The following is a 27498-nucleotide window of genomic DNA, read 5'->3' as shown; positions in this document are numbered from 1 at the left end:
GCCATATTTAATCATGAATATACTTTTAAAAGACCTTTCAGTGAGGTATTAGAAAGATTTACAGACCTTCAAGAGGTTTGACGGGTGTTGCATTAGCCTTCTTCAGAGCTCGAATGGGTGACTCTTCTACTCCTGACACGAGACCTTGCAAAAAAAATAAAACGTTTCAGTATTGGTTATTTGTTTGTTTCTTTTTTGGTCTTTAAATTCAAATGTTTGGTTTTTTGTGACTGTCTGGACTATAGAGATATTTGTATCTACTTTACAACGAGTGCATTCAACCCGACGGCTTGGAAACGTCCTATTCAAAGTAGTACGCTTTGTGTAATCAAATATAGGTCGTCTGCGTCTGTTGGGAGGGTTGGATTTCTGTGTATAATGTTATAAGGGCTGCAGTTATTAGGATTGTTGTCAGTGGAAAACAATGAGCTTATTCAGGCCAACTAAAGCCCAGAGTATAGTCTCACCTTTCTTGGCCATGCGTCCAGCCACAGTGAACTGGTTTGAGTCGTTGGCCGCTCCTTTGCCTTTGCATTTCCACTGCTCCTCCTTCTCCTTGAGAATTTTCATCCTGTCTGCCAGCGACATTTTGGGCTCCACATCTACGTTGGATTTCTGTTGAAACATTCAAACACTTTCAGCTTTGTGTTTGTTTGTGTGTGTGTTTGAATGCAAATCTGTTAAGGCTTACACTCTGATAAACTGTGTACACAAGAGCAGACACACATGAAAACTTGGTGCAGTAACTATGAGAGAGAAAAAAGTGTTGCATCAGGAAAACAGAGACTCTGATGAGGGTGAAGGAAGGAGAGTGAAACACTCATACAGGCAAATATTACTCTGTCAGCGAGTTAGGAAAATTTAATACTGGCAACAAAAACCAAGACCTTTTTTTCTTTTTCAAATCCATCTCTCACCCATTATTCAGCACACCGTTTCTTCTGTGATTTACTCCTGCTGCCATTTTTGCACCTGAACTCGACCATTAAAAGGGAATCGGCAGTAGTTTACTGGCCTCCCTACAGCCCAGGAACTGTGTTGCGGTAATTAATGATTTTCCAGTCTGAAATATTTAGGTTGTTTCTGTCACACTTTTCCCATTGCTGTCTAATTAGTAAGTCACACCGTGCGCAATGTGTGCCTTAGTTTTTGCAGTTGATTACACACAGCTTAGTCAGTGACTGCACAGATTTAAAAAAACAAAAAAAACAAAAAACAGAATTAACTGCTAACCAAGCATGAAAGGTCATAAAAAAGGTCTACACGATTAGATTTTACATTCATTTATGCATGCAAGCTGTACGTACAGCATTTAAGCAGCGCAGGATGAAAGCTAATGTTTGGGATTCCCCACACCAAACAGCTGGAATGTTCTCGGCAGATGAGTAACGATCTGTGTGATCTGTTGACTCTTACTCTATAACTCATCGCCTCATTTTTACTGTAAGCTCAGAAACCTTAAACTCTTACAGATGCTAGAGGCAGCTTTAAAGAGAAAAACATATTTAGCTAAATTTGGGATTAACAGAGGTTCAAAACAAGCTGTCGGTGCAGTTTATTGTTGTTTTCATTATTTTTCTAACACTGAAGTGACACGAAATCATTTGGCAAAACAATTTGAAAAAACTACCATCTTCTTCTTCCAGATGTTTCGCCAAAGCAGATCATCTTCCTCCATCTGTTCCTATCCCTCGCATCCTCCTTAATCACACCAACTCATATCATCCTTCAAGGCATCCATGAGTAAACGTCTAATAGCAATTTAAACTTTATTATGTACCATAAATGTACCATTAGGTCTCTCTACAGTTGTTGTTGCAAATTGCTAAGTACAGTTAAAAGAAAACGTATGCAGACACAAATCTCTGTGAGGGCAGGTTTACACTCAAGCACCACGTCAAGCCAGTCAGTTAGGAGACAATTATGTTTTTAGGTAACATAAAACAGAAATCAGAGATCAACAAAGTGCAGTCATCCAGTTAATCCTCCATTTTCTTTTTAAATACTTGGATTTACAGCTTCTCTCCCATGTAGATAAGACAGCGAGGTCCTGTTCAGTGTTTCATATGAGATAACAGACTTTTGTTGATGCTCCAACAGGCACAAAGTTGGAGACCCAAGGTCAGATCAGCACACTCCAAGAACAATCCATCGGGCATTATCTCATTACCTTCAGACATCACTTAGTAGGAAAAAATAATCCTTTTGTGAATCAAGAAAAATCATTTTTGATCAGCCAATAAATCGCACATCTATAGAGCACATCCAGTCTCATATTTAACAATATTAGAGATAAAACATATCTTTGGCCTCTGCTATATTTAGCACACTGAAATATAATAAATGTGCTTTTTTTACTGTGTATGAGAAAATGGAAAAACGAAGGGGGAAAAAAAAGCATGCTGACATGCTCAAACAATTATCCACCAAATCAAATCGCACGTTCTCTCTCTCCTTCCGCGTCTCGCCATTTCAACCTGAACTTTATTTTGTGCTTTCATATCGAATGTGCTGCCATATGTGCTCAAATATTTGCCTTACATGAGACAAAAGCTCAAAGAATTAAGACTGAACCATGCTGGAATGCACAGACACCTGGATAGGCTAATAAAGAGCTTTTCTACTCTAACAGACAAATCCCTCTAAAACATTCCTGCTCTTTTGCTCATCTCACACACTAAAGGGTGAGAGTTACTCTACAAGGTGTTCTGTGTTTTTCTTAAAATCACTTCAAGAGCCAGAAAGCCCGAATAAACATTTCTGCATACCAATAACACACTTTTGGACTACAGGACTAAGTAAAGTCTGCTTCTTGCAGTCAAAAACTACAACTTCAACCCCTTCCATATTATATTTCATGCCTGCTATAATACAAACAATATCTCCCTAATCACAAAGTCTTGGAACAACTCTCACACACTTGCACATTGCGATAGCCCTTCAAGCTAGCACGCTCCTCTGGAGTCAATCAGAAAAGGGAAATACCTTGGCCTGACAGGACCCCGGAGAGAGTGGAGGAGAGGAAAAGACCTCAAAGCCCCACAGGAAACCACTTTTCCACCCCTGCTTTACCGTACAGTGTGGGCAGCTTTTTGGGCGAACCACTAACACAGATATCAACCACCTGTAGTTCAGCAGACCGCATTCATGTAGCGAAAGAAAGTGTGTCGACAGCTCTGAGTTCTCAGTGGGACTCTGTGAGGGCGAGAGGCTGTCCGGGACACAAGTTGAGAAATACGAGCGAATGTTAAGCAGTTAAGTCCATGCATTGTATGTATGTGTGCACGCACACACAAACACACGCACACTCACCTGAAGGGGTGGGGAAAAGATGCCAAAGTCAAAGAAAGGGGAAGAGTCTGCATGTGAGGACAGAGGCCATAGGAACACAGCAAGACAGAGGAAACTAAGGGAGGGAAAATATAAGAGGAGAAGAAGAAAGGAAAAATATAACAAAAGAAGAATTAGAAAAGAAGAAGGGCAACAGTAAAGACAAGGATTATTTTTATAGCATAAAGTGGGTGAAGCTGAGACTGTTTTAAAAGCTGCATTAAGAGACAGCACATATGAGTCTCTGTCGATCGCTAATAGACTCTCTAATAGACTTTCTGGGAACAACACACATAAGTCTAATGACTAGTTAATGCACTTAAGTTTCTGTGTGGGGCCTGCACTGTCAGTGTGTTAGCTTGTGGAGGGATGCCAGACTGTTCTTTGTTAAGTCATCTCTGAAACATGAAACCCAAAAACTTAGCAAGCCTTCAAGGATTATACAGCAAACAATTTTAAACAATCTTCAAGAGTCAGTATGTTTTTGTAAAGGACACCTAAAACAGCTTGGTTTCTTATGTTATTAACCATTAGCTCGAAACGTGTAGCCATCACTCATTGCAATTTATGACTAACAGGCACAATAGACCCTCTTTAAATTAAATTTACAACAAAGCATCACTTTACAGCACCACTGTGTACAGATCAGCTTAGCAGGCTTAACAGGAAACATCTGGAGCCGATCATGGCCTGTACCATGCGTGTTACATTTTCTGGTCTTCCACATAGTAACCGAAGAGTAAAAACATCTGAAATAACTTGGCAGCGTATGAGATAAGAGAAAGTGTTTAACATGAAAACTCGAGTCTGACTGATTCTGGATTTTTGAGGCTGTGAGAAAAAACAGATCTATTAGACAGGATTCTTTGGACAAACTATGTGAACGCACATGTCCATTTACTCAAAGCTTTCCTCTGTCTGAAATTGAATCACTAGACACTTTATTAGATGCATATGTTCAACTGCTTGTTCATGTAAATAACCAGCCAATCACATGGCAGCAACTCAATTCATTTATATATGCATACATGCTTAAGATGACGTGTGCAAGTTTAAACTGAGTATCAGAAAGGGGAAGAAAGGTGATTTAAGTGAATCTGGACAAAGCATGGTTGTTGGTGCCAGACAGGGATTTGCTGTGATTTTCCCAAACAGTCATCTCAAGGCTCAGGGAATGACATGAAAAGGAGAAAATATCCAGTTAGTGGCATTTCTCTGTGTGAAAATGCTTTGTTTATGTCAGAGGTCAGAGGTGAATGGTCCGACTGGTCTAAGCTGATAGTTTCAAAAATTACCACGTTATAGGATGCAGAAGCGCATCTCTAAACATACAACACATCACACCTTGAAACAGATGGGCTACAGCAGCAGAAAACCATACTGGGTGGGGTTCTCTGCTGTTGGCATCTGTTAGTGAAGAAAAGGAAACTGAGGCTACATTCAGAGGGACTCACCAATACTGGACACTAGATGCTTAGTCTCATGAGTTTCAATTTCTACTGTGACATTCGGATGGTAGGGTCAGAATACGGTGTAAAAACCATGGAAACATGAATCCATCCTGGCTCAAAGGTTCAGGGTGGATCAATGGTATGAAGTCAACAGATCACAAACTGATAGAGTACCTTAGGGATGTAGTGTAACATGAGATTTGCATCATGGATGCAATGAACTTGCAGCAAATATGTGATGCCAAGGATGAAAATCCCAGAGGAATTTTGAAGCATCTTCTTGAATCAATCCCAAGAAGAATTAACGCAGTTCTGAAGGCAAAAAGTGCGTCCAACCCAGTACAGGCAAGGTACAACTAATGAAGTGTCTGACAACTGCTTGTGCATCTGCTACATTTCAGACAACTCATACCCCAGCGTAGATATATCGGCAATAGGCCAATATCAGTTGGTAATATTTGTCTGGCTCTAATGAAAACCGATGACCTTTCCACATGAGAGAGACATGTTCCACATGGGAGTAAATGCCCCATGGCTAATGCAGACATGACACTAATGCCGGTAATTTAGTCAAACCCTGTATTAGCTGCATCCGTGACATAAGTTGGTTTCCCAGACCTCTACAGTAGCAGCCACAATAAACAGTAGGTTCCAATTCACAAGCCTCAGACAGAAGTAAAGGAAGCGATCCAGAGACATTTCAGACACCAGCTTGGCACCCGTTCATGCGTGCGAGTGTTGAGGATGCAGTTTTTGTGCCATCACTGGAAATACACTAAAAAAAATTTTTTATGGCTTTAGCATGGATTTATCAGAACGAATAAAGACCACACAAATATGAAATGACATCATGCTTCAGTATTTGGGGATTTGCTCAAATTTTGGCTGCTTGCACTCACTCATAAAGTGGCTTTTTCCAGACCTGGATTTGTTCTAACGTTAGCTCATATTTGGATGAACCCAAACCAGTAATCCCCCGAGAAAAAACACTGATCTTGACAGACACCCAGCCAAAAATAAAAAATAAAAATATATAAAGAAATATGACATCATTTCAATCTTAAGAGTCCATTTAACCGTTTTGGGGATGTCCATGCAGAACACACTGGATTTTTTTCACTTGTGCAGTATCATCCAGTACAAGCACTTTCAGTGGACTGGTTTTTGTATGGTGTAGTCTTGTGTTTCCACTTGAATACTTGCTTTGTGTGGGTGGTCATGTTTTTGTAGAAAAGAAGAGCGTGTAGAAACCTGCATAAACTTGCATCACTGCCAAGTACGACAGTTGCTTTAGCATGTATCTACTAGACCGTTTACACTGACCTGTGCAAAACAGTATGATCTGGATGTTTATATATATTTCTGAGAAATGAAAGTCTGTTAAGAACAAAAAAGCTAACCCTGTGGAGGAAATTATTGTTTTAACTTAGAGAAGTGAAGAAGAAAGGAGAGTGCAAAAGCCAACAAAGGAAGGAAGCATAAGCTTGGAAGGCTTGCAGGTGTTTGGTCATGGTGTAGGATTTTATTTTTACAAGGGGTAAAAGGTGTGTCCTTCATTCTCTCTGGCAGGCTAGCTAAGCCCTGGATCTCTGGCTTTAGCATCGCCACTCCTATATCCGCTGCACCGCCAAGCCCTCCTGACCTCACACCTCTTTGGCAGCAATTCAGGCAAACAAGCTGATTCAGCAAAGGAATACATGTGTCCGCAGCCAAGTCTTTTCTTTGCCTTTACACAAAACTGATGGTAATCTGCAACATATGGCTGTTTTTGCTCATTACCACCCTTTTCCCAGTGAAGAAAAAGCCCTGCAACCCTGCCAACACAATAGCCTCCAGCAAAAATGACCAATATAAAGTTTTGTAGAGGTGCAATTTTACAAAGTGAACAAGTTTGCGACCAGCAATCACATATTTGTTCAGTAAGTAAAAACTCACCTTTTTCTTCCAGGCACCTTCAGCATCTTGGAGCTGGTTGAAGCGGTCAGCCAGTGACGTCTGGAGCACCTGAGATGGCCTCGCCTTCTTCGGTGTGTCCTTCTCACCTTCTCTACCGAGCTCAGCCAATCTAAAAAGAAAACAAGACACATGAATCCTTTTTGCTTCTCTTTAAAAGTCTGAACCTTTCAGTAATTTTAAAGAAGTTTAAATTTCCATCTTATGCATGATATTGATTTTTTTTGTCTCAATCATGTTTCTCCACATGCTGACCTCTGTTTGAATGACGAGCTCTGACTTCCATCCAAACTGCTCTCGAGCTCCTCGACATCTTCTGACATTGTGGAGGACTTCTCCAGGCTCTCATCAGGGGAGGGACTCCGCATCTCCTCATAGCTCCCTCCACCGCTACTGCTGCTGCTCCCCCTCTGATATCTGTTGATACTGATGCACCCTCCATCTGGGAACTCATCTGTTAATGACTCATCCTCTTTGCCATTTTCCCCATTAACCTCTTCTTCCATCTCTTCTTCCTCCTCCTCCTGCTGCTCCACCTCTTCCCGCTCTTCTTCTTCTTCTTCTTCTTCTTCTACCTCCACCTCCTCCTCGTTGTCTTCACTCTGAGGGTGGCTTAGGGTGACACTACTTTGTTGTGCTGGAAAACGGTCAGGCATGGAGCCGTCGCTGTGGTCTGACTCCACACTAGTAGAGCGGCTTTTCTTTAGGATTCCCTTGATGCCTTGAGGCCCCGAGTCTTGGCGCTTCAGCACAGCGGCAGACTGGCAGGGAGGACTGGGAGGGGGAGAGGCGTCTCTGTTTCTGCTGAGTGGGAGAGCTCTGTCAGAGTGGAGACTGGAAGACTGTAGAGGGGAAACAACACAGAAGGGTATTTTTTAATTTATTTTTATTAGCAGCCATTATAATATGAAAAGAAATACAACTTTTAAATCTAACAGCTTTCTCAGTTTTTCGGCATTTATAGTGAAAATCTATTTTTCTTTCTCCCTCTCTTCTCCATATTTGTACAACCTAATACAATCAACACAAAGACAGATTCAAGTGCTTACTCACTGCTTTCAGTGACCTACTCCCACGTTAAGGTTAGTGAGTCACATTAAATATGACGATGACTTAGCCTCACTCCCCCCCCCCTCTAAGAATGTCAACATATCAAATACGGATATTGTCAACAAATCTGAAAGAGTTTTTTGTCTTTTGCAATATAAGGAAAAGATTCCGATAGAGAAACTGGTGTCAGAAAGCAAAGCTTTTTGAAAATATTAGAAATTCCAAGGCCAGACCATGTATTTCTTCCCTGCAAAAAGAGGAGGCATGATCATGTCTTTAATATGCTATAACTTAGCAAAAGCAGCTGTGACAGCAGACGCTAAGAGGTCAAAGGTGATGAGAGGGTGCTGATTTAGGAAGAGACGCACAAAGAAGTAAGACTGCAAAGCCAGCTGGGTGTAAGATTAAAGTCCAGTGCTAATTCGGTGGTCTCCTTTAATGAACTCCAGAGTTCGATACGTGTGTGGGCATTTACACGAAGAAGTATGTGTGTTTACTTCATCTGATTACTTTCGAGAATCAGTTTGGGTCACGTTATAATATTTTTTCCAGATGAGGGATTTATAAATCAAGTTTACAAAAAAAAACTAAACTAAACTAAACTAAACCAGACCAGGAAAAAACAAAACCAAGCAAAGAGTTTTGGAACTAGAAATTGCAGATGTCTAGAAATAGGATATTATTAAATCCGGTTCTTTTGGATTCTTTAGAGCCAAGAAAGACACGGCTGAAAAGTGGTCCTTTTACTTTAAAAATTATCTTTATTTTACATATCCGGGGTATGGAGACCTGACCACAAAACACACAACCCAGAAAAGAATTCACAGAATTTCACTTTTATAGGTTTGCCTATCGACTCATGAGAATCACTTCTTATTTTTATATACCTTCACAGTTTTATGAGTGCATTATTTTTCATTTTGGTAAGCTGACCTTTTCCTCTGTAGTGGCAGTGTCCTCATGTTGCTGTTTCCATGAAGGTTCGTCTGCAGACTCCTTCTCTTCCATGACTTTGCCTGGATCAGGTTTATGGAGCCTATAATATATCAGAAAAAAAAAGACAGAAATCACAAAGATCTTAGAACAAAATTAAACATTATATAAATTTGCTGGATTAAACTGGCAACACTGATATGACTTTAAGCTTACTATAACATAAGGCTGCCACTGTGACAGCTTACATGGTGAATCCACAGTAATAAAAAGGAGCTGATGATACTCTCACTGTTTGTATTTTATTAATTTATAACTTAAGAAGCTCTTGAAACAGTAGTCAGATGTCTTTGAAACTTCAGCCATGTTTAATATGTGCATGTATGAGTATAATGTATACAGAAGATATGAGATTACATACAGAAGACATGTTAGCACAGCAGGCTTGCCCCCGGACTGTTCAAACCTTTTATTTGTGAGGGGCAGCCAATCAGAAAAGAGGTGACGACCTAAATAGACTTGTTTCAGACAGCAGCTAATCTGAGGGGGCAACACCAAGGTCCAGTATAAGAGAAAAAAACATCCTGAAATCATCTGAATCATGCAAAGCTACTCAAGAAGAATAAAAATATAGATGCAGGTGTAAATAAGAATCTAACCATTATTCACTATACATGTTGCAGGCAGTGATGAGGTTTAGTTGGAAATGGTAATGCACACACATACACACTGAAACAATTCCTGACTTGGGGAGAAGCTGAGAACAGTTTGTGGGATTCATTCAAACTCCACATGGACCAGAAGGGCCAGGAATGGTTTCAGTTATACCTTAAACTGTCCACACAGTGGTTACAGTGCTAAGTACAGTGTGGCTCTCACTGCAGCAGCTATTAACTTCAATCTGGTTTGAATCACTGTGGCTACCACTGACACCTGAGTGCTTGTGTGTTGATGCATGTGCACGAGCGTGCGTGCGTGCAAGACAGAGCAGTATTAAAGGCAAGCCCTGCAGGTTTATCTGGTTTATCTCTGCAGCTGTTTACAACATTAGACAGCCTGTAATTACCTCTGTGCTCCATTCAGTCTGCTCGCCCTGCATGTCACCGTGTTTCAAGGTATATCTAACTATTAATGTTGTGCTGTATAATGTATCACAGCCCACAAGAAAGACACTACAGCATTTAAACGGTTAATATCGTTCATCTAATAAAAGCGTTCGACCTGGCTGGAATTGCTTACCTCGTAGAGGTTTCCTTTTCCTCACTGTCGATTACCTGATGCTTTCCTTTAACATCAACTTGTCGGCCGCTGCTTCCATCTTCCATCCCCTCCACCTCCTACAGGTAAAGAAAAAATGGAGGGAGTAGTATCTTAAAGGCTAGGTTTAAGTTTTTAAACACATACTTCTGAAGTCCTACGGCAGCTGTAAAGGATTTCTTGATATAGGAAGTAAATAAATGAATGTGGCTCCACCTCCCTCTATTTGAGAAAAGCAGTTAACCCCTGCAACGCAAACAGGGTGTTCCAGGAAAAAAAAGATAAAAGGAAGTATGTGATGTCAAAGAGCAGGTATGACATATTCATCCACCCTGTGTACGTGCAGTGTGAGAATTAAAAAGAAAGGAATTAGCTGGGCTATATTTTTCATGTTAATGCAAGGGAACCGCTGAGGCAGGTTTCTTGTTTGTGTTGTTTCCAATTCTGCTCGTGTGCTTATTTTAAATGCTAATAAAACAGCATTAAGAAAGTATGACTACCTTTAGACTGAACTATGGTAACTCTTCACCCAAGCTCGTAAACTAACAGGTTGTATATGTTGTGTTGTAACATAATAGCATCAATTTACTCATCAAACTTGCCAAGAAAGCAAAAGTGAAAGGATTTACATGTCTTCCTTTATATTTCTGTCTAATCGGCAGATTTGTTTTTTCTTTAAAACCTGCAGCTGTGTGGGACCTTTGTCAGTAAACACTTTACTGAGCCCTGAGGTAACCTGGTGAAGATAAGTGGATCTCCAGCAGTGAGGAAATTAAACTCCATCGAATTAGAGAATTAGAGGCTCCTTACAACCTAGGCGATGCTCACTGATTACAAAGAAGGAACACATTTTTCCACCGGGGAGGATGTGCTGCCTTCTGCAGAACAGATTTTTATACATTCAGGAAATTCAGTCAGGAAATTCTAAGTATAAATGAGCTGAATCTCTCTTTTATTGCTTCCATCCGAGCTGGAAGACATGCTGTAACCTCACTCCTACTCTGTCTCTTCTGATGGAGACACTGACTCACCTGCTTTTTTCAACAGGAGGAGAAATGAGTGATAAGGGAAACGTGAAGACAGAAAATGGGCATCTGTCACTGCTGCTGACAGTCGAGTGAGGCATCTTAAAATAACAGATCTAGGTCAGAAGAACGGATGGAGGTGGGGGTGGGGGTGTACTGCGATTTTCAGTTGGGCTCCCAAAGAGAGGCTACTTTCCCAGCAATTTTTTGGTTCAAGCAACTTGCTGCCATCTGGGTTCACTTGGCCAGTCTTGGCACCGTCCCTAGTTTGCAGGCCCAGTTAGAACAGCTATTTACATCAAACATCATGAAACCTAACCACTTCTGAAACCTTAGCAGCCTGGGAAAGACCAACACTCAGTTCATTTTAAGAACACATGTGAAACTCTCCCATAGGATTGAGGACATTATCGACATTTTTGTTTGAGTGCATCTTTTTATTTTTCCACCACCAATTCCACTGCCTGTGTGAGCTGAAGTCATGACTTTGGCCAAGCATGCATCCAGGTGCAGGACATCTCTGTGCTGTATGGAAAGGCTCAATTTGTTATTAATGGTGCAAACCTCCAGAGGGGAGTTGGAGTGCACACCAGCTGCATTGGAAAGCTGCTGTGAGTAAATCAGCAAGGGGGCTGAAAGGGATAAACCAAAGACAAACGCACCCCCCAAAAAATAAAATACACATACATTGCAGTACATACGGCAACTGTTCTACCACTAAACGAACAGCTGATTGCCTAACCTTGATTTCTAATCTGTCATCTAAAGCTCATAGCCTTTTATTTTCATGAATGGATTTGATGTTTGTTCCCTAAAAAGGTGCCAGGTCCTTAGAACGAGGCAGTAGAAACAGATTTATGTGTCCACAACAAGTGCAAATATATACAAACAGACAAATGCATGAAGTGAGACAGATGGCAAACCAAAATACCGTACCTTAAAAAGAGACACGCTGGAAGTTGCACTTCTCTTGGAGTCCACAGGCTTTTTATCAACTAAAATGAGCACAGCGAATAAAAGAGTGAGAATTAATTGCTCCACAAGTGTCTTTCTTTCTGCCAGTGCAGTAAAAAACGATCAGTGGGAGTGTATGCAAGGGAAAATGATTCAGGACAGTGTGTTTGGCACAGAAAACATTGCATTTTTAAAGCTTGTACAAAAGTAGACATAACAGGTAATTTAATGCACTACACACCAATCTCTCTCTTGGTCAAAAAAAAAATAGTCATGTCAAAGGGCTCATGAGCTCCACTGGCTTCAGGGGGAGCCTGAAAAGTCAGTGGGAAGCGCCACAGTGAATTCAGCGAGTCTTTCAATAATGCAACAGTTCAACATCTGATGAGAGGAATACGTTTACTTGTGCATATGCGTTAGAGAGAAATAGAATTGGGTCTCATGTGAACTCCCTAATCAAGAACAGCCCTGAGAATATAATCTTCTAATCTTAACAAAAGGAAATCATTAAATTTTACAATACTCCAAAACAACACACACTTCTTAAGTCAACGCACTTAAATTCATCCCCGCACTCTAAATCTGTTTTTATCGCCCCGACAACGTGACATTTTTACGCCAAAATAACAGCACGTCTCTGACAAACTCACTGTTTCCAATGAAAGAAAAAATAAAAAGAAAGCTCCACTTTTAATTTATGTTTCCGAGCTCCCCTGCTGTCGAGAACATAGTGTTTCATCATCTGAATTAAATCATGCTAAGCATTGCAGACTAGTGACTCCACTCAGACTGTACTCTTATAGCTTTGACTTTAGTCCAGTCTTTAACATCATCACCCATCCAAGATCCAAACTAGAGAGAGGGAAAAAAAACTTCCACTGAAGTTTAAAGACTCGTCAGGTAGCGTTTCTTACAAGACTGCGATCTTTGTTCTACTGTTGATGCCCAGGTCAAAGGCTCAGGTCAAATGTAAATAACAGCCAGGCACTACTACCATTTTTAGCTGCTCCCTTGTTATTGGGGGTCGCCACAGCACATAGCTCCAGATGTTTGACACCAGATGGCCTCTCTGACACAACTTCAAAGCAAATTTCTGTCACTGTCTGGAATTAAACCAGCAACCTTCTGCTTGACAAGTGTAAACAATCACACTACAATACCAGGGAACATCAAAACATCAGATTTGTAAAATCAAACTTGCAGCAGAGGTGATGTTTAGCCAGTATCAGCAAACATCAAATGGAGTGTATTTACTGTGGTGGGCATCACCTATTTTGTAGAGTTTAATAATTATGTGGGTATCAACAGTGCTGCATCTTGGTTAGGTATTAAATTTGAACCAGCTAGCTGTTTGCATACATGCATTACTGACTTGATGAGAGGTCAGAGAAACCTTTGATGTAAATACAAGAGGTGTTCTGCCTGAGAATCGACTCTTCTGCCAACATATCATTTTTTAATGTTATTCTGTGAATATTTTGTTCCCAAAATCAAGATTGAAATGAGCTGTTTAAAGCTATAACATGGTTTAACTGAAATAACATAAGTAATGGTCATGTAATCCTGTTGTTTCCCAGCTGGGGTACATTTAGCTGGGAAACACAATGATTCAGTGTCCTGTTGGTGTTGACAGAAAAGAAAAGTCACTCAATACTGAAGAATATGGCAGTTTGAGACAGTCAGCAGAATACTGCCTGCAGCTTGTTTCATGCTGGGTTTTAAATTTCAAACCCTCTCATTACAGATCAGACCGAGTTCACTGGAGAGAAGTTACAGCTGGTGCAGGGAATAAAAGCAACACCAGTGATAGCCAGTGTGTGTGTGCACCTCAGTCAAATACACTATGGACACAATAGTGCTATCATTTATAATTTATGCCTGCAGTGCACCTTTTACACTGAGCAAGTCCAGGTTAAAATTTGTTATATGCTAAAATGAAAACAATCATGGGAAGAATATATTTAGCTCCATTTCTCTTCTCTAACATATGATTTTGATGATTAAATAACAACTTTTAATTAAATCTAAAGCTAACTTCCAGAATTCAAGCACTAAAAAAAACAAGGAAACATGATCATTGTGTGTGCCAATAAGATGCTACACAACATTACTCTGCTGTGAAACACTAAAGTAACTGTTTTGCTCACTGCACAATTCTGAAAACTTTCACCTTCTACTTTCTTTGTCTAACCCAGCACTTACACTTATCTCTAAATACAAGGTAACCAAACGGAAGGGACAACAAACATGTAAGCAGAGAAATACACGGGTAAGTGGGCCAACCATGGACAAAGAAAGGCATGGTCACAGATTGTTGCATGCATCCACACTAAAACACCTCAAGCACTTATCTGCACAATGTCATACAAACACACCTTTAAACATCATGTTACCTTTTGCACAACGTTTCTGTCTTTTGCACAACCCACTGTGATTTTTGCACTTTTCTATTTCTTTATTCTGTGTCTGTATCATTCTGTTCTGTCTGGTGTTGCACTGGTTATTTGCAATTTTTGCACACTTTGCACTTTATGTAGTCCTGTCTTGATTGTCTGTTATGTGTAGCAGCATGGTCTTGAAGAAACGCTGTCTCGTTTCACTGTGTATGGTACAACTGCACATGCTTGAAATAACAAAGCCACTTGACTAGACTTGAAAAAAGTGTTTTTGTTTAAAATGTGGCATTTATACTACATTTATGGCTAGCATCCTACTTCCTGTATGTCTTTCACATCCACTAACAACAGTCACTAAACTGGACCTACAGACCGTGTTTATGCTGTTGATGCCTTTTGTACCATTTTAACAAAACATCTTAAAAGAAACAAACAATGTGCTGCTTGGTACAGACCATCTAAACAGGTTTATGCTTCAGTTTTAATAAGTAAAATTATAGTATTTTATCAGTCTGATACTTAGCATCAAAGCAAAGACTGTATATGTGCCTGTGCACTGCTAAGGCACATAAATGGTTTATGAATTCCTTGCTAACCAAGTTTGTTGGCATTAGCTGATTTAGCTGATGACTTAGCACTCCACCCTCTCATTCTAATATAGAAGCTTCCAGATGGCAGCAGCCCAAATGCTAACAATAAAGTGTATAATTCAAAGTACAAAACCACTGGATGATATAAAGTATAAAAAGGGTTATCAGCTAATAAACTTGTTTATATTGTCAATTATATCAGTTAGTAATATTTAGAGGAGAATAATAAGTAAACAGAAGATAAAAAATTACTTCTCCGTAGCTTCTTTTCCACAGTGGACACAAATAATAATCCTTGTAACTATACTTGTATGTAAGATATGTTTCTGTGTTTTATCTACACACCTTGGACACAGCTTTAGTTTGTAAAGCTAGCTGGTTAGCTGTCTCATCAAGTAAATGACAAACCGCTTCTCTATTTTATTTATTTATTTATTGGAAAAAATATCAGTTTAGAAAACCTAAAGCAATGCTTTTTTAAATTATACATCAACCACAAACTGAGCAAAGAACATTTCAGATGTATTTTTCTTCACTTCTCGATATAAGAGTATTAAAAAGCCAACGTCTATAAATCAGGAAGGTAATCTGACATCAGCAATGAGCTCAGTATTCCCTTCACACTGAGTAATAGAACTTGAATGAGCTTAGTGATAAGGCAGTGTGTGGAACAATAGAGGATCAGAGCGCAGTGAAAGTACGAGTTCATCTTACCCTTTGGCTCCTCTGTGTCATCAGTTTCCAGCAGCCTGGGAGACAGAGAGAAATGAGGTCACTCTCTAATGCAATAAAGAGATGACAGAAGTTACACGTTTTTTACAAGTGATGCTGGCAAACAGCACAAAATATATGTACATCCCTCTTAAATACACTATTATAGTCCACATATGCACACTTAAGTCTAAAATAAATTGCAAGAACTGCAGCAAGCAACTTACTGCGTCTCATATGACATAAATCCATTTACTCATGCTGCTCTTCCACTCCCGTGTCAGCTATGATATAACAGCAAAGCCTTTCTTGCATCTGAAGATATGGCCATTCATTTCCAAGTAATGGGCGTTAAAAATGGATGGGGACAGCAGCTGCCTGTGGGGTAGCAGCAGTGATGTAACAGGAGGAGGGGAGAAATGCTTTAATACAATGGAGGACATCTGCAACGGGTCAAAGGTTATTGGAGAGAGGGAAGGCAGAGGCTACACAAACCCTAGTTCATTTCAGATGCATCATTCAAGTACATCCCACTGTGCTTCATTAAAAGCCCGCAACCACACACTGTTGTGAGAAAGTGAACCTCAAAGTTCACACTATAAACAAGCAGCAGCAAGCGCTTCCAATTAACTGCATCACAGAGTGCTTCTTGAGAACGAGGGAGTGTGGGTTTAGCCTCTACTTTAAGAGTCTAAACTCTTAAGTTCAGTTGTTCCTTCAGTGTACATTTGTCACCAAATACTTTCTGCATAGTGGAAATAAAAGGAATCTGAGATAAGCAAAAGTAGTAGTTTTAAGCAAATAAAGCTGATTAATTGGCTGGTTTCTTCCAGCCCTCTTTTCCTCAAAGACAGACTTGACACAGTTGGATTATTATTAGGATTTGATAATCTTCCTAAAGCTATTTTGAGCAAATATGGCTACAGATGAGCAAGTGCCAGGTACCATACTATAATCAAATGTCAGTTTATGAAAGCTGCCTATGCCCATCAGTCCAAAATTGATAGCATGCCACACCCAGGCATAAAGGATGTTTGTTTCCTCCTTTTTCTTATTAAGTAAGCAGTATATCTTCTTAGCTGACACTTAATGTTAACCGTTTACATGCACAGGAGCTACAACTACACTATGCAGCTGCAAAAGGGAACAAAACAACATTTAAACATTGGCTTGGACTCCGTATTATTTCGCTTTTCCCTGTACTGCTGTAATTTGTGGGCCTAAAACTACTACAGAAGTGTTTTTTATTGCAGTTTCTTATGAGTAATTCTTGGCTTGGATTTGTTTACTACACAAACTTTTGTCAGTTCTTAACAGCCACGCTTCCTGATAGTTTTGTGAAGACATCATGCTACACTGGCCAATATATTCTTTGGCCTGTATTTATGTAGTTAACAATAAACTGAAGTGATGCAATACTCAAAAATCTCTGGCTGCAGAGATTTAAATTTAACACAGACGTATAAAACCTATGTTGTGTGTAAGCAAACCACGAACCCCTCTGAAACTATTCTCCGTCACAACATGACGTGCGCCTTCGTAGATCTGCAACCATACGTCAAGTCAACACAGCTCCAAACTATTTTGAGTGGCCTGTTCAGTACCGTTGATTCCTCCTACGCATTCCCAGCTATATTTTCTTTTTTGGGGCCCCAGTTTTTGATTGGATCAATGAGAGAATGATCATAACATTATAATGTAAGGACTCACAGATGTCAGCTCATTTGTGGAAGGAGATTGCCAAAACTATTGGAATGGAGACAATGGATTGTACAAAGAAATGGAAAAACTTGAGGGACGAAGATGTTTGTTTCTTGAAAACAAACAAAAGAAAAGAAAAATTGACCACAACAAAGAGTGGGAACGCAGGAGGAAAAAAGTCCCAGCACTTTGTTTCTGCTGTGGCTGGCAGCACATAAAACATCAGGACAGGACCACAAGGTAATTAACACATAATGCACCTCACACAAGTATGAATGCTGGTAATGGTGACGGCAACTTGCGTAGATTATGTTGTAGACTCTACAATGATTTGCTGCAGAAGTCCAAATCGGTCATTGCTCTGACTTGCATGTATTTGTAGACCTTGTAAACCTCATTGTTTGATCTCGGACAGCCCATTTTTAACAACCAACCTTATAAGTCTCAGAAACACATCACCTTTGCTACCCACACGTTGACGGTCAGCTGAAAGTAGATGAAGAAAACCGGAATGCAGTTTAGTGGGCGAAAAGCAAAACAGAGGGGAACTTTCCAATCCAGCTGGGCACTTGTGTAATCAAACAAACACTCACAGTAAAAGTGTTCACATAAATTTATGTTTAGCTTTGTGTGCATCATATTAAATTATATCATGAGAGAAAATGAAATAAGAGCATAAAAACAACACTTGTGGCTGCAGCGTTGTTAAAAGCTGTAATTTTATTACATCTGATTTGTGTGCTTAACTTTTTGAGGCATTTGTCTTTGCTGTGGCTCAGTACTGTAAACAGTCCTTAGCCTTAATCCCAATTCTGTTTTGTTTATAAAGAGGTACCAACCCCATCATGTCAGTAGCATTAATAGTTGTGGTTTGTTACACATGCTTGATAGCATAGAGCACTTTCAAACCAAGATTACTATGACCTATGCAGCAACTTGTCCTGGAAATTCTATGTATACTATCCCAAACTCATATGATAACACACACACACACACACACACACACACACACACACACACACACACACACACACATTAAAAAATAGATACTGTTGGCTTTTAACCTTATGTAACTGAATATAACTTGTGGTAACTAAATGGTTGCCCAGAGTGTTTCACACTCACCATCATGTTAGATTGCACAGTTTACCTGATAGGAGGCAAACTTTCTGGAAACAGTCACAGTCTGGACTGAGAGCAATCGATCTCAGAGAGATTAAAGGTTTGCAAATAACTGATGTCTAATTTATCAATTCAGACAGATTGCCAGCATGTTGCCATCAGTCTGAACGAGTCTTTGTCAATGAGCACAATTCAAGGGGACTGGACTCAATTGGCAGCAAGCTGGTTGTATTCTGGTTATATTCCTATAGAATGAGAAGGATGCTGAGGGCAAATGTAGTGGTTACATTTGCATTTAGCACGGGTCATTGCTATGTTATCAGAAACAGATTGTTGAAGTGAAGTTGAAGTTGGCAACTTGAGCTCATTTGTCTGCAGTCAGACTGATATTAGACTGACTCTGTCTCAATAGCAGGCTTTAGTTACAGTGTTGACAATCACATTTTGCATCAAAATAATAGCTGAAGCGAACGTTATCTTATCGAACATAACAGATATCAACAAAGTTTAACTTGAGGACATAATTTAAAGTTGATATCACACAGTGAGGAAAGTACTGTGATAATATTGTATTGTGGGGTGATTCCGATTCCTACCTCTATTAAAAACCAGGAGTCTTTAACATAAAATTTAAAAAAATAAATCATAATAAAGGGAGAAAGAAGCCAAAGAGTGCGCTTTCATGCACACAAACGCATCAGATGTTGGATGACAAAGCATTACCAAACGGATTCTTCTTAAATTGCTAAGGGTGCAATGTAACAGTTTAACGTCAAAAAGCAGACTTTTGGAATGTCACCCTTCAACTGCAACTTCACGAGGAAAAGATTCGTGTCTGTTGCAGATAAACGCCTGTTGACAGCTTTCATTATCACCGAGACAGCCAAGCTCCAGTTTCCTGTACGCTCTTTCTGTAAAAGACTACACAAAAATGTTGCTCAAGTTTCAGTAAATATGTGTGACCCACTAAAGACATGAGAGTCAATGCTGAACGCAGATGTCTTAAAATAAAGGAAAATATATGAAGTACTAAAAACCATTAATATATGGGAATACCTAGACAACAAAAGCTTCTACAGTACCATACTTATGTATGTTGTGTAAGCGTGCACAGCTGGGCTGTGATGTGTAGTGAACATCATAACAGAACTTACAAAAATAGTAGCTAACATGACAGGCATGTGACACAAACACCTTAAACTGTCAACCTGCCTTTCTGCTCTCTGTAATTAAAAACAGTCCATAAACTGCACTCTGTACTTTCCCCAAACACTCTTTCTGCAGTGGTAAGCCGACGCACTGAGAGAAGTTCCTCTCACATTTCATAACCTGTTTACAAAAAAAAGAGAGAGAAAGTTCTAATCCAAATAAAGCCACAAAAGCAGAACGATGATCACTGTTAAAATATGCATGTAGAAATAAAAAAAAGACATATATTTATTTTAAAACGTAATCAAACTAGCCAAACTTGCCATAAAATATGATAACGTAGAACACTGAAACATGCCATGCTGCTTGTGCTCTATTTTTATTTTAAGGCCATAACCCAAGTCATGTCTTTTCCAGTGTATAAAATAGCTTGTCTATAATATGCTTAATTAAGCGCAAAGCATGAAAAGTTGGCAGAGCTCAACAGCTCTACACTCATTCCCTTCCAACTCTGATTTTATCTCAGCACTCTTATCCATCTCTGTTCTTCTCCTCACCAGCATCACTCCCTCAGGCAGCTTTATTCAGGAACAGACAAGTCCAGTTATGTGCATGCAGCAGAATCCGCAGCATGATTACAGCCCCAGACCCACGACTGGACATGTTTTACTCCGTCTGTGTACAATTCTCAGAAACAAGCATTCCTCTGAGAAACCTCCAGGTTCTTCATCCAGTCAAGCTGACAATAGAGGTTCATTATTCGCTGGTTTTGTGAGCCCCTCATATAACTGTGAAGTGAACCAAAGCAAGCAGCATGTACGTAATCACAGCAAAACACACCATGGCAAAATAAACAAGGTAGTCCTGTTCTTTGCACACATGGCCAATTTTGGAAATGCTAGCACTTGTGTTTACCTCAAACAGAAGATAGCACAAAGTGTTCTCCAAATGCGCCGATTTGTTACCTCCTTTTCACGTACTGGGAGCCAGCAAGCCCATTTAAAGTTATTTAATAGCTGAATAAAAATGGCCCAATTGTTGCAAATGTTCTCTAAATCAAAGAAACCTCAGAAAAGCAATACACTACGTTTTCTTCTCCTGAAATTAGTTTTAAGAGATTTACATGTGCATCAGTTATCTGTTCTTAGGGGATTTTCTTGCACAAGTCTGTGCAGCTCTGTTTCATGACCCTGGCCAATTTTATGTCACCATGAAAACAACAATGAGACTGGTCTTGCACAAACAACGGGTTAGTGTGTGTTTAATATCTAATATTATGACAATGTGGATAAACTCACCTGGAATGGGAGGACATCTTTATGGAGGGCACAGCTTCTGATTTTGAGGATGTAGTCGTTTCTGTTTTGGGGTGAGCTGTTCTCTTTGTGGGCTCTTCATTAGCAGGCTCCACAGGTTCTGCTACTTTACTCCTGAAGCCCCTCCTGGTGCATGTTTGCTCTGCTCCATTATCCTCACATTTCTCTTTCTCCTTTGTTGTTAAAGACACTGTTTCGGATGTGCCTGCAGTTTTCCTGTCCTTACGCACGTACTTTGAGGTGAGCTCCTCTGTGTTGCCATAGCGCTCAGCCAACTCCCGCCTTCTTTCTGCCTTGTAGCGAGCAATTCGCTCAGCCTTGGTCTCCGGCGCAGAGCTCTGCAGGGTGTCTATTCCATCCATTACGCTGTTCGACTCGGTTTAAGAGGCTAGTTTCTTGATATGTGATCCAACTTTTTTCTTTAAAATCTCCCGTGACAGCAATGTCTCACTCCATCAAAATCATTCCAGCGCTGCAAACAAGGAAGGAAGACATCATTAGTGCATCCTGCAGATACAATTTCAGACAACTGGCCCATTAAAGCTGGTTAAAACCGGATGTACCAACACATACAGTAAACAAGAGAAGTGAGGGCACTCCTGTACAACATCACTTAGACGTCCAATGCAAAACAGATGGGTAAATGCTTCAGACTTGGCACAAGAGGCATCAGTGCATATCAGTAACAGCTCAGATACTGCGGAGGACATTTTGCACAACCTTGACCTCAATAGACTGCATCCAGAAAAATAATAAACGTTGCTAAAGCACATCAAAGAAGGATTGTGAACTCTGAGATAAGACGAAAATAAATTACTTAGTTAATTATTTGTTTTTTGAACGTGTAGTATGCACAGAGGTGGGATGTTGGGGGAGGTAAGATTACCATGCTAGCCTGTGGAAATATCGAAAATACTGACTGACAAGACAAACTCAGGAATCAGAAACACACACATTGGTGCAGCTTTCATAAGAAACTAAGCAAATTGCATCTCTCTCAGCCAAGCCCTGCCGTATCACATCTGGCCCCCACCTCATGAAAATGATGTCAGCCAGATCAAAGACGCCCGACCACTGCTGTGAGGCTCCGATTTGAGCCTCTATTACATCGGCCGACTTTGAGGTGGTTGGAAAGTTGAGGTGGGGGTATAGAGTGGTAAATGCACATGCAATATTATCTTAATCCCATGTTATTCCTTACAGCTTTGCACCTAGCTTATCTGCTCTCAGAATTATTATCCAGAGTAATGACTGTCTTTACAGTGCATTGAAATCTCTATGTTGTCCATTAGTGTGTATCAGTAAATGTTTATTTTCATCTCTACATGTCCATGCATGCTGAGACAGGCTTCAGCTACCCGTGTCTGTGAAAAGGATCATCTTTTAATCATCTCCTTTCCACATTCTTCAGCACCCCAAAAAAAGCACTATAAAATAACTTGACTTTTCAATACCAAGTGAGTCACAATGATTTAGGGAGAAAGAAAAAAAAAGACTTAAGTTCAACTCACTTTGTTCCAGTAAGTATTCACAGAGGAGGGGAAAAAAAGCCACACACGGTCTGAACGCAGAGCTCTGAAAATGGCACTGCCAGCTGACAACAGCAATAATAATTAGGCACCGTTTCTGACCGCTGGACCAAAAGCACTGGGGCTTTTCCACAGACGTTTCTCACAGCACAAGTATGCTCACGATGCTTTGGAAAAGTCACAGAGAAGACAGAGAGGGGCGTGAGGTATTTTTATTGGGGAAACAAAGAAACCGTCATTATACAAAAAAAAAAAACAAAGTCTTTTAGAGGCTCGTCACACCATCTCTAAACATTTAACCAGAGCAAAGTCGATGTGACACCACAGATAAACGTTAGCCAAACATCTTCATATTTGCCGATAAGCCAAAAGCAACAACACCACAGGTCATTTTAGCCAATGCACGTGCATGACCAGTATACGTATCCATACATTAATCACAGATGCATATACCATAGAGGGGAACATGTTAAACATAGCCCCCCGAATTCCCTATAAATACAGAGCATGAGTTAATTAAGAACATCAGTTCTCACACTTCAGGGATATGGGAAAATAAGTGTTCCGCATCTGGGCAATGTTAGTAATGTGAGAGGCAAGAAGAAAGAGGAAAACTGAGGAATGGGTCAAGGCAACAGGAAAAACAAAGGTGTGTCTGATCATAAGGTAGAATAAATGCTCTGACTCTAAGAGCCTATTCTGTAACAGTGATAAGCTAGAACAAATGTTGAGTGCTTACAATCTCTGACCACCTTTTAGTTAATAAATGACTCCCTTTAAGAGAATACAGCTTTGAAATATTACATAGGAAACTGGTGTATATTATACAGAATGTGTATGTGTACTAGGTTGCCACAAACAATTATTTTGATTGTCGACTAGTCACCGATTATTTTTGCGATTAGTCGACTAATCAGATCATGCGTCCATTGGACGTAAATCGTACAGCTTATTGCACCAGCATGCATCTGCTTTTATATATCTATCATTAGCTTACAGATTTAAGTGTTTAAGGTATGTGCTAACTAAAAATAAAGACAAGATGATAGTTTATTAAATTTAAATGAAATTTGCAGATTGTTTCGGTGGAGTTTAATAAACTCAGCCGTCTGCTCCTTGCTATCTAAAATATAATGGGACACCAGAGTATACTCTCGAGCATCTCACACTTCTGATAATCAGCTGTCTGCTTGACGTTTATTCAGCTGTGCAAAAACTATAACTTTAATCTCAGCCAAACCGATTTACTCAGGAACAAATAAAATACTGAAAAAAAGCCAAACAATAACATTTTTAAGTTTTCTAAGTGACTTATACATGTTTAACCTGAGTAGCGAAAGACGGCGGTGGGTTTCAAAACGATTTGCCGGGTGTCCGGTGTTCTCACCGGCTCTAGTGAGCCTTGAACCCCGGCTAACTATCGAGCTAGTGGGTAACAGACGTCTCCGAAAATGTCGGAGCGCTTTTGAAAATATGTGGCGTCTTGATAAACTGAGCAGATATTTGAAGTTTACACAGCTACATTCTCGCCTGAAAATATGTTAAACGTTTATTTTGTGACCCAGAAAGAATAATAAGAGTAACATTAAAACTAACTAGCTGCCACCACTGTTCAAAGTTGGAAACATTGAACAGTGAATTCTGGGACACAGTTTCTTCTTCTTCGGGGTTTAACGGCAGCTGGCATCCTTGTACATGCTGTGCTGCCATCTTCTGTTTCAGTCCGTTATTACACTCTTAAATCCTACTACTTATTCCTGCGTCTTTTGGGATCTTACAAAGCTTTGACGCGTCGACTATTAAATTAGTCGTCGATGTAATCGTGACTAGTCGACTAATCGTGGCAGCCCTAATGTATACGAGTGCCATCCAGTAAGAGAAAATGTGTCCGTTGGTGTTCACCTTGGCCTCCCCCATTCCTCCTCAACCTAAAATAAGAGATTTTCTAAACACTGAGCGACCACAGTGTCTCCCTTAGTTTACTTTGCGACTGTGTTGGACGGCTCCATGCCGTCTGAGCCTTCTTACAAGCCTGCAGATGTCCTAGACACCTACTATTAATCTGCTTTGTGCAGAAAAGATCCCAAAAATTAGTCAATGAGTACAGTTCACATTGATTCCGGTTAGTCTGATGTCAAACATCTGTGCTCATTTCACCGTTTCTCCTGCAGACGCCCAGGTATATTAAGTGCTACAAACTATGCTTGGCAACTTATGTTAGTGCTTTAGTTTTCATTCTGTCACGCCTTCAAGAAAATGTGCCATCGACAATCAAATTACACATGGAAAAGTCCCCTGCATCTATTTTAAAAGTTCAGTGACTGCCCGCATGCTGGTCCGAGCTCTTCCTGTCTTTGCGTTTTTGGATCACAGACTAAGTCGCTGTTTTGGTGGTCTTTGGTAACTTTTAGCTGCCTCTCCAATTAGTGTTTTGCCTTATGCCTTGACAATAATAACTTGTGTACTGCATTCCTGCTCTTGTTCTGATGAGCAGCTGCAAGCTGGAGGGCCGCTGTAACCAGAACTGCAGAGCTGAATCAGGACTACAGTTGCAACCAAGTGCAGTCTTGGCTGAAACTGGTTTCTTGTCCCACTGCATGAGACAAAGAAAAAGAAAGAAAGAAAAAATTCACTGTCACAAAGTGCATGGGTATTAAGGTATTTAAAGGCTAGCTTCTTATATATGAGGTGCCGTAAGGGACATTATTACTGAAACGCTCTCACACACACTACTGAAATTTTAGCTCTCACACACACTACTGAAATTTTAGCTCTCACACACACACAACTGAAACGCTCTCACACACACTACTGAAATTTTAGCTCTCACACACACTACTGAAATTTTAGCTCTCACACACACACAACTGAAACGCTCTCACACACACTACTGAAATTTTAGCTCTCACACACACTACTGAAATTTTAGCTCTCACACACACTACTGAAATTTTAGCTCTCACACACACACTACTGAAACGCTCTCACACACACACTACTGAAATTTTAGCTCTCACACACACTACTGAAACGCTCTCACACACACTACTGAAACGCTCTCACACACACACTACTGAAACGCTCTCACACACACACTACTGAAATTTTAGCTCTCACACACACACTACTGAAACGCTCTCACACACACACTACTGAAACGCTCTCACACACACACTACTGAAATTTTAGCTCTCACACACACTACTGAAATTTTAGCTCTCACACACACAACTGAAACGCTCTCACACACACAACTGAAACGCTCTCACACACACAACTGAAACGCTCTCACACACACACTACTGAAATTTTAGCTCTCACACACACTACTGAAACGCTCTCACACACACTACTGAAACGCTCTCACACACACACTACTGAAACGCTCTCACACACACACTACTGAAATTTTAGCTCTCACACACACACTACTGAAACGCTCTCACACACACACTACTGAAACGCTAGCTCTCACACACACTACTGAAACGCTCTCACACACACACTACTGAAACGCTCTCACACACACACACTACTGAAATTTTAGCTCTCACACACACTACTGAAATTTTAGCTCACACACACACAACTGAAACGCTCTCACACACACTACTGAAATTTTAGCTCTCACACACACTACTGAAATTTTAGCTCTCACACACACTACTGAAATTTTAGCTCTCACACACACTACTGAAATTTTAGCTCTCACACACACTACTGAAACGCTCTCACACACACTACTGAAACGCTCTCACACACACTACTGAAACGCTCTCACACACACACTACTGAAATTTTAGCTCTCACACACACACTACTGAAACGCTCTCACACACACTACTGAAACGCTCTCACACACACTACTGAAACGCTCTCACACACACTACTGAAACGCTCTCACACACACTACTGAAATTTTAGCTCTCACACACACTACTGAAACTTTAGCTCTCACACACACTACTGAAACGCTCTCACACACACTACTGAAACGCTCTCACACACACACTACTGAAACGCTCTCACACACACACTACTGAAACGCTCTCACACACACTACTGAAACGCTCTCACACACACACTACTGAAATTTTAGCTCTCACACACACACTACTGAAACGCTCTCACACACACCACTGAAACCAGAGGCATTTCTGCTGAACAGGAAGTTGTTTCCTGACAAGGAAACTGATGGAAAAAGTGGTATATTTCAAAACACTACAAGGATTTCTACTCAGCAACCTGCTAGTACAGCAGTCCCCAACCTTTTTTGCGCCACATAAACGATATAAAAATAAAAAAACCATAAATACCATGAAAACCATAAATAGAAATGTGTTCGAATTTTTGTGGAGGAATAAAACCCATTACATAGAAAGATCTCAGCTTGTGAAGGGATACAATAAAGGTGGTATCAAAACTCCAGAATTGGAATTTATGGTTGGCACCCTTAGAATTAAATGGTTAAAATCTTGTCTGTCACAGCCAGACTCTACTTAGCTCCACATCCCATGATTCTTGTTTAATAAAATAGTATACAGGATTAGACTTTATTTTGAAATGTGATTTTGCGGCAAATAAAATCCCCATAAAGATATCAATAACACTTAATCAAAAATCAATTTTCAAGACTGACTGGTTTGAACAAAAATATTATATTCATAACAGATTTGTTGGATGATAACGGTGTCATTCTAAGTTACACAGACTTTTCAGAAAAATATTGTCTAAACTGTTCTCAAAGAGAATATAACAAATTTTGTGAACTGGTCCCACTGCCTCTGCTTCATTTGATTAAAATTTTTATGATATACAATAATTTCTCATCAGTGCTCCCAAATTTATTGCTAGGGCAATGTCAGCTGTTTGATAAAAATGCAATAAGAAATTTGTTAGTAGTTTCTTCAAAGACAAAATATTTCATAGTTACAACAGAATGGTTACATGGCATGGTTCTAATTTAGTTATTTCATATACACTGGATAAAGCATACTAAAAATTTATGAAATAGCCTATTCTACCTAAAGT

At 40.0% G+C, this 27498-nt stretch overlaps 1 protein-coding gene across 2 annotated transcripts in view; it reads right to left on the bottom strand.

Moving 5' to 3' along the window:
* The window catches only part of svild (supervillin d), a 52669-nt gene that overhangs the window by 9707 nt on the left and 15464 nt on the right, over positions 1 to 27498 (bottom strand). For both annotated transcript variants that reach the window (XM_082545033.1, XM_082545032.1), the window contains exons 2-10: positions 20921 to 21410; positions 15654 to 15688; positions 11936 to 11994; positions 9957 to 10054; positions 8718 to 8820; positions 6990 to 7576; positions 6717 to 6846; positions 468 to 615; positions 67 to 144 (exon numbers count right to left, since the gene is read on the bottom strand). In XM_082545033.1, coding sequence (XP_082401159.1) covers positions 67 to 144; positions 468 to 615; positions 6717 to 6846; positions 6990 to 7576; positions 8718 to 8820; positions 9957 to 10054; positions 11936 to 11994; positions 15654 to 15688; positions 20921 to 21300 — 1618 coding nt within the window. In that variant the 5' untranslated portion in view covers positions 21301 to 21410. The remainder of the gene's footprint in view (positions 1 to 66; positions 145 to 467; positions 616 to 6716; positions 6847 to 6989; positions 7577 to 8717; positions 8821 to 9956; positions 10055 to 11935; positions 11995 to 15653; positions 15689 to 20920; positions 21411 to 27498) is intronic.

The sequence above is a fragment of the Aulonocara stuartgranti genome, assembly GCF_965226115.1.
Source record: "Aulonocara stuartgranti genome assembly, chromosome: 8".
NCBI classification, from domain to species: domain Eukaryota; kingdom Metazoa; phylum Chordata; class Actinopteri; order Cichliformes; family Cichlidae; genus Aulonocara; species Aulonocara stuartgranti.
Note: the sequence above shows the minus strand (reverse complement) of the source record. Positions and strands in the feature narration are given on the sequence as shown.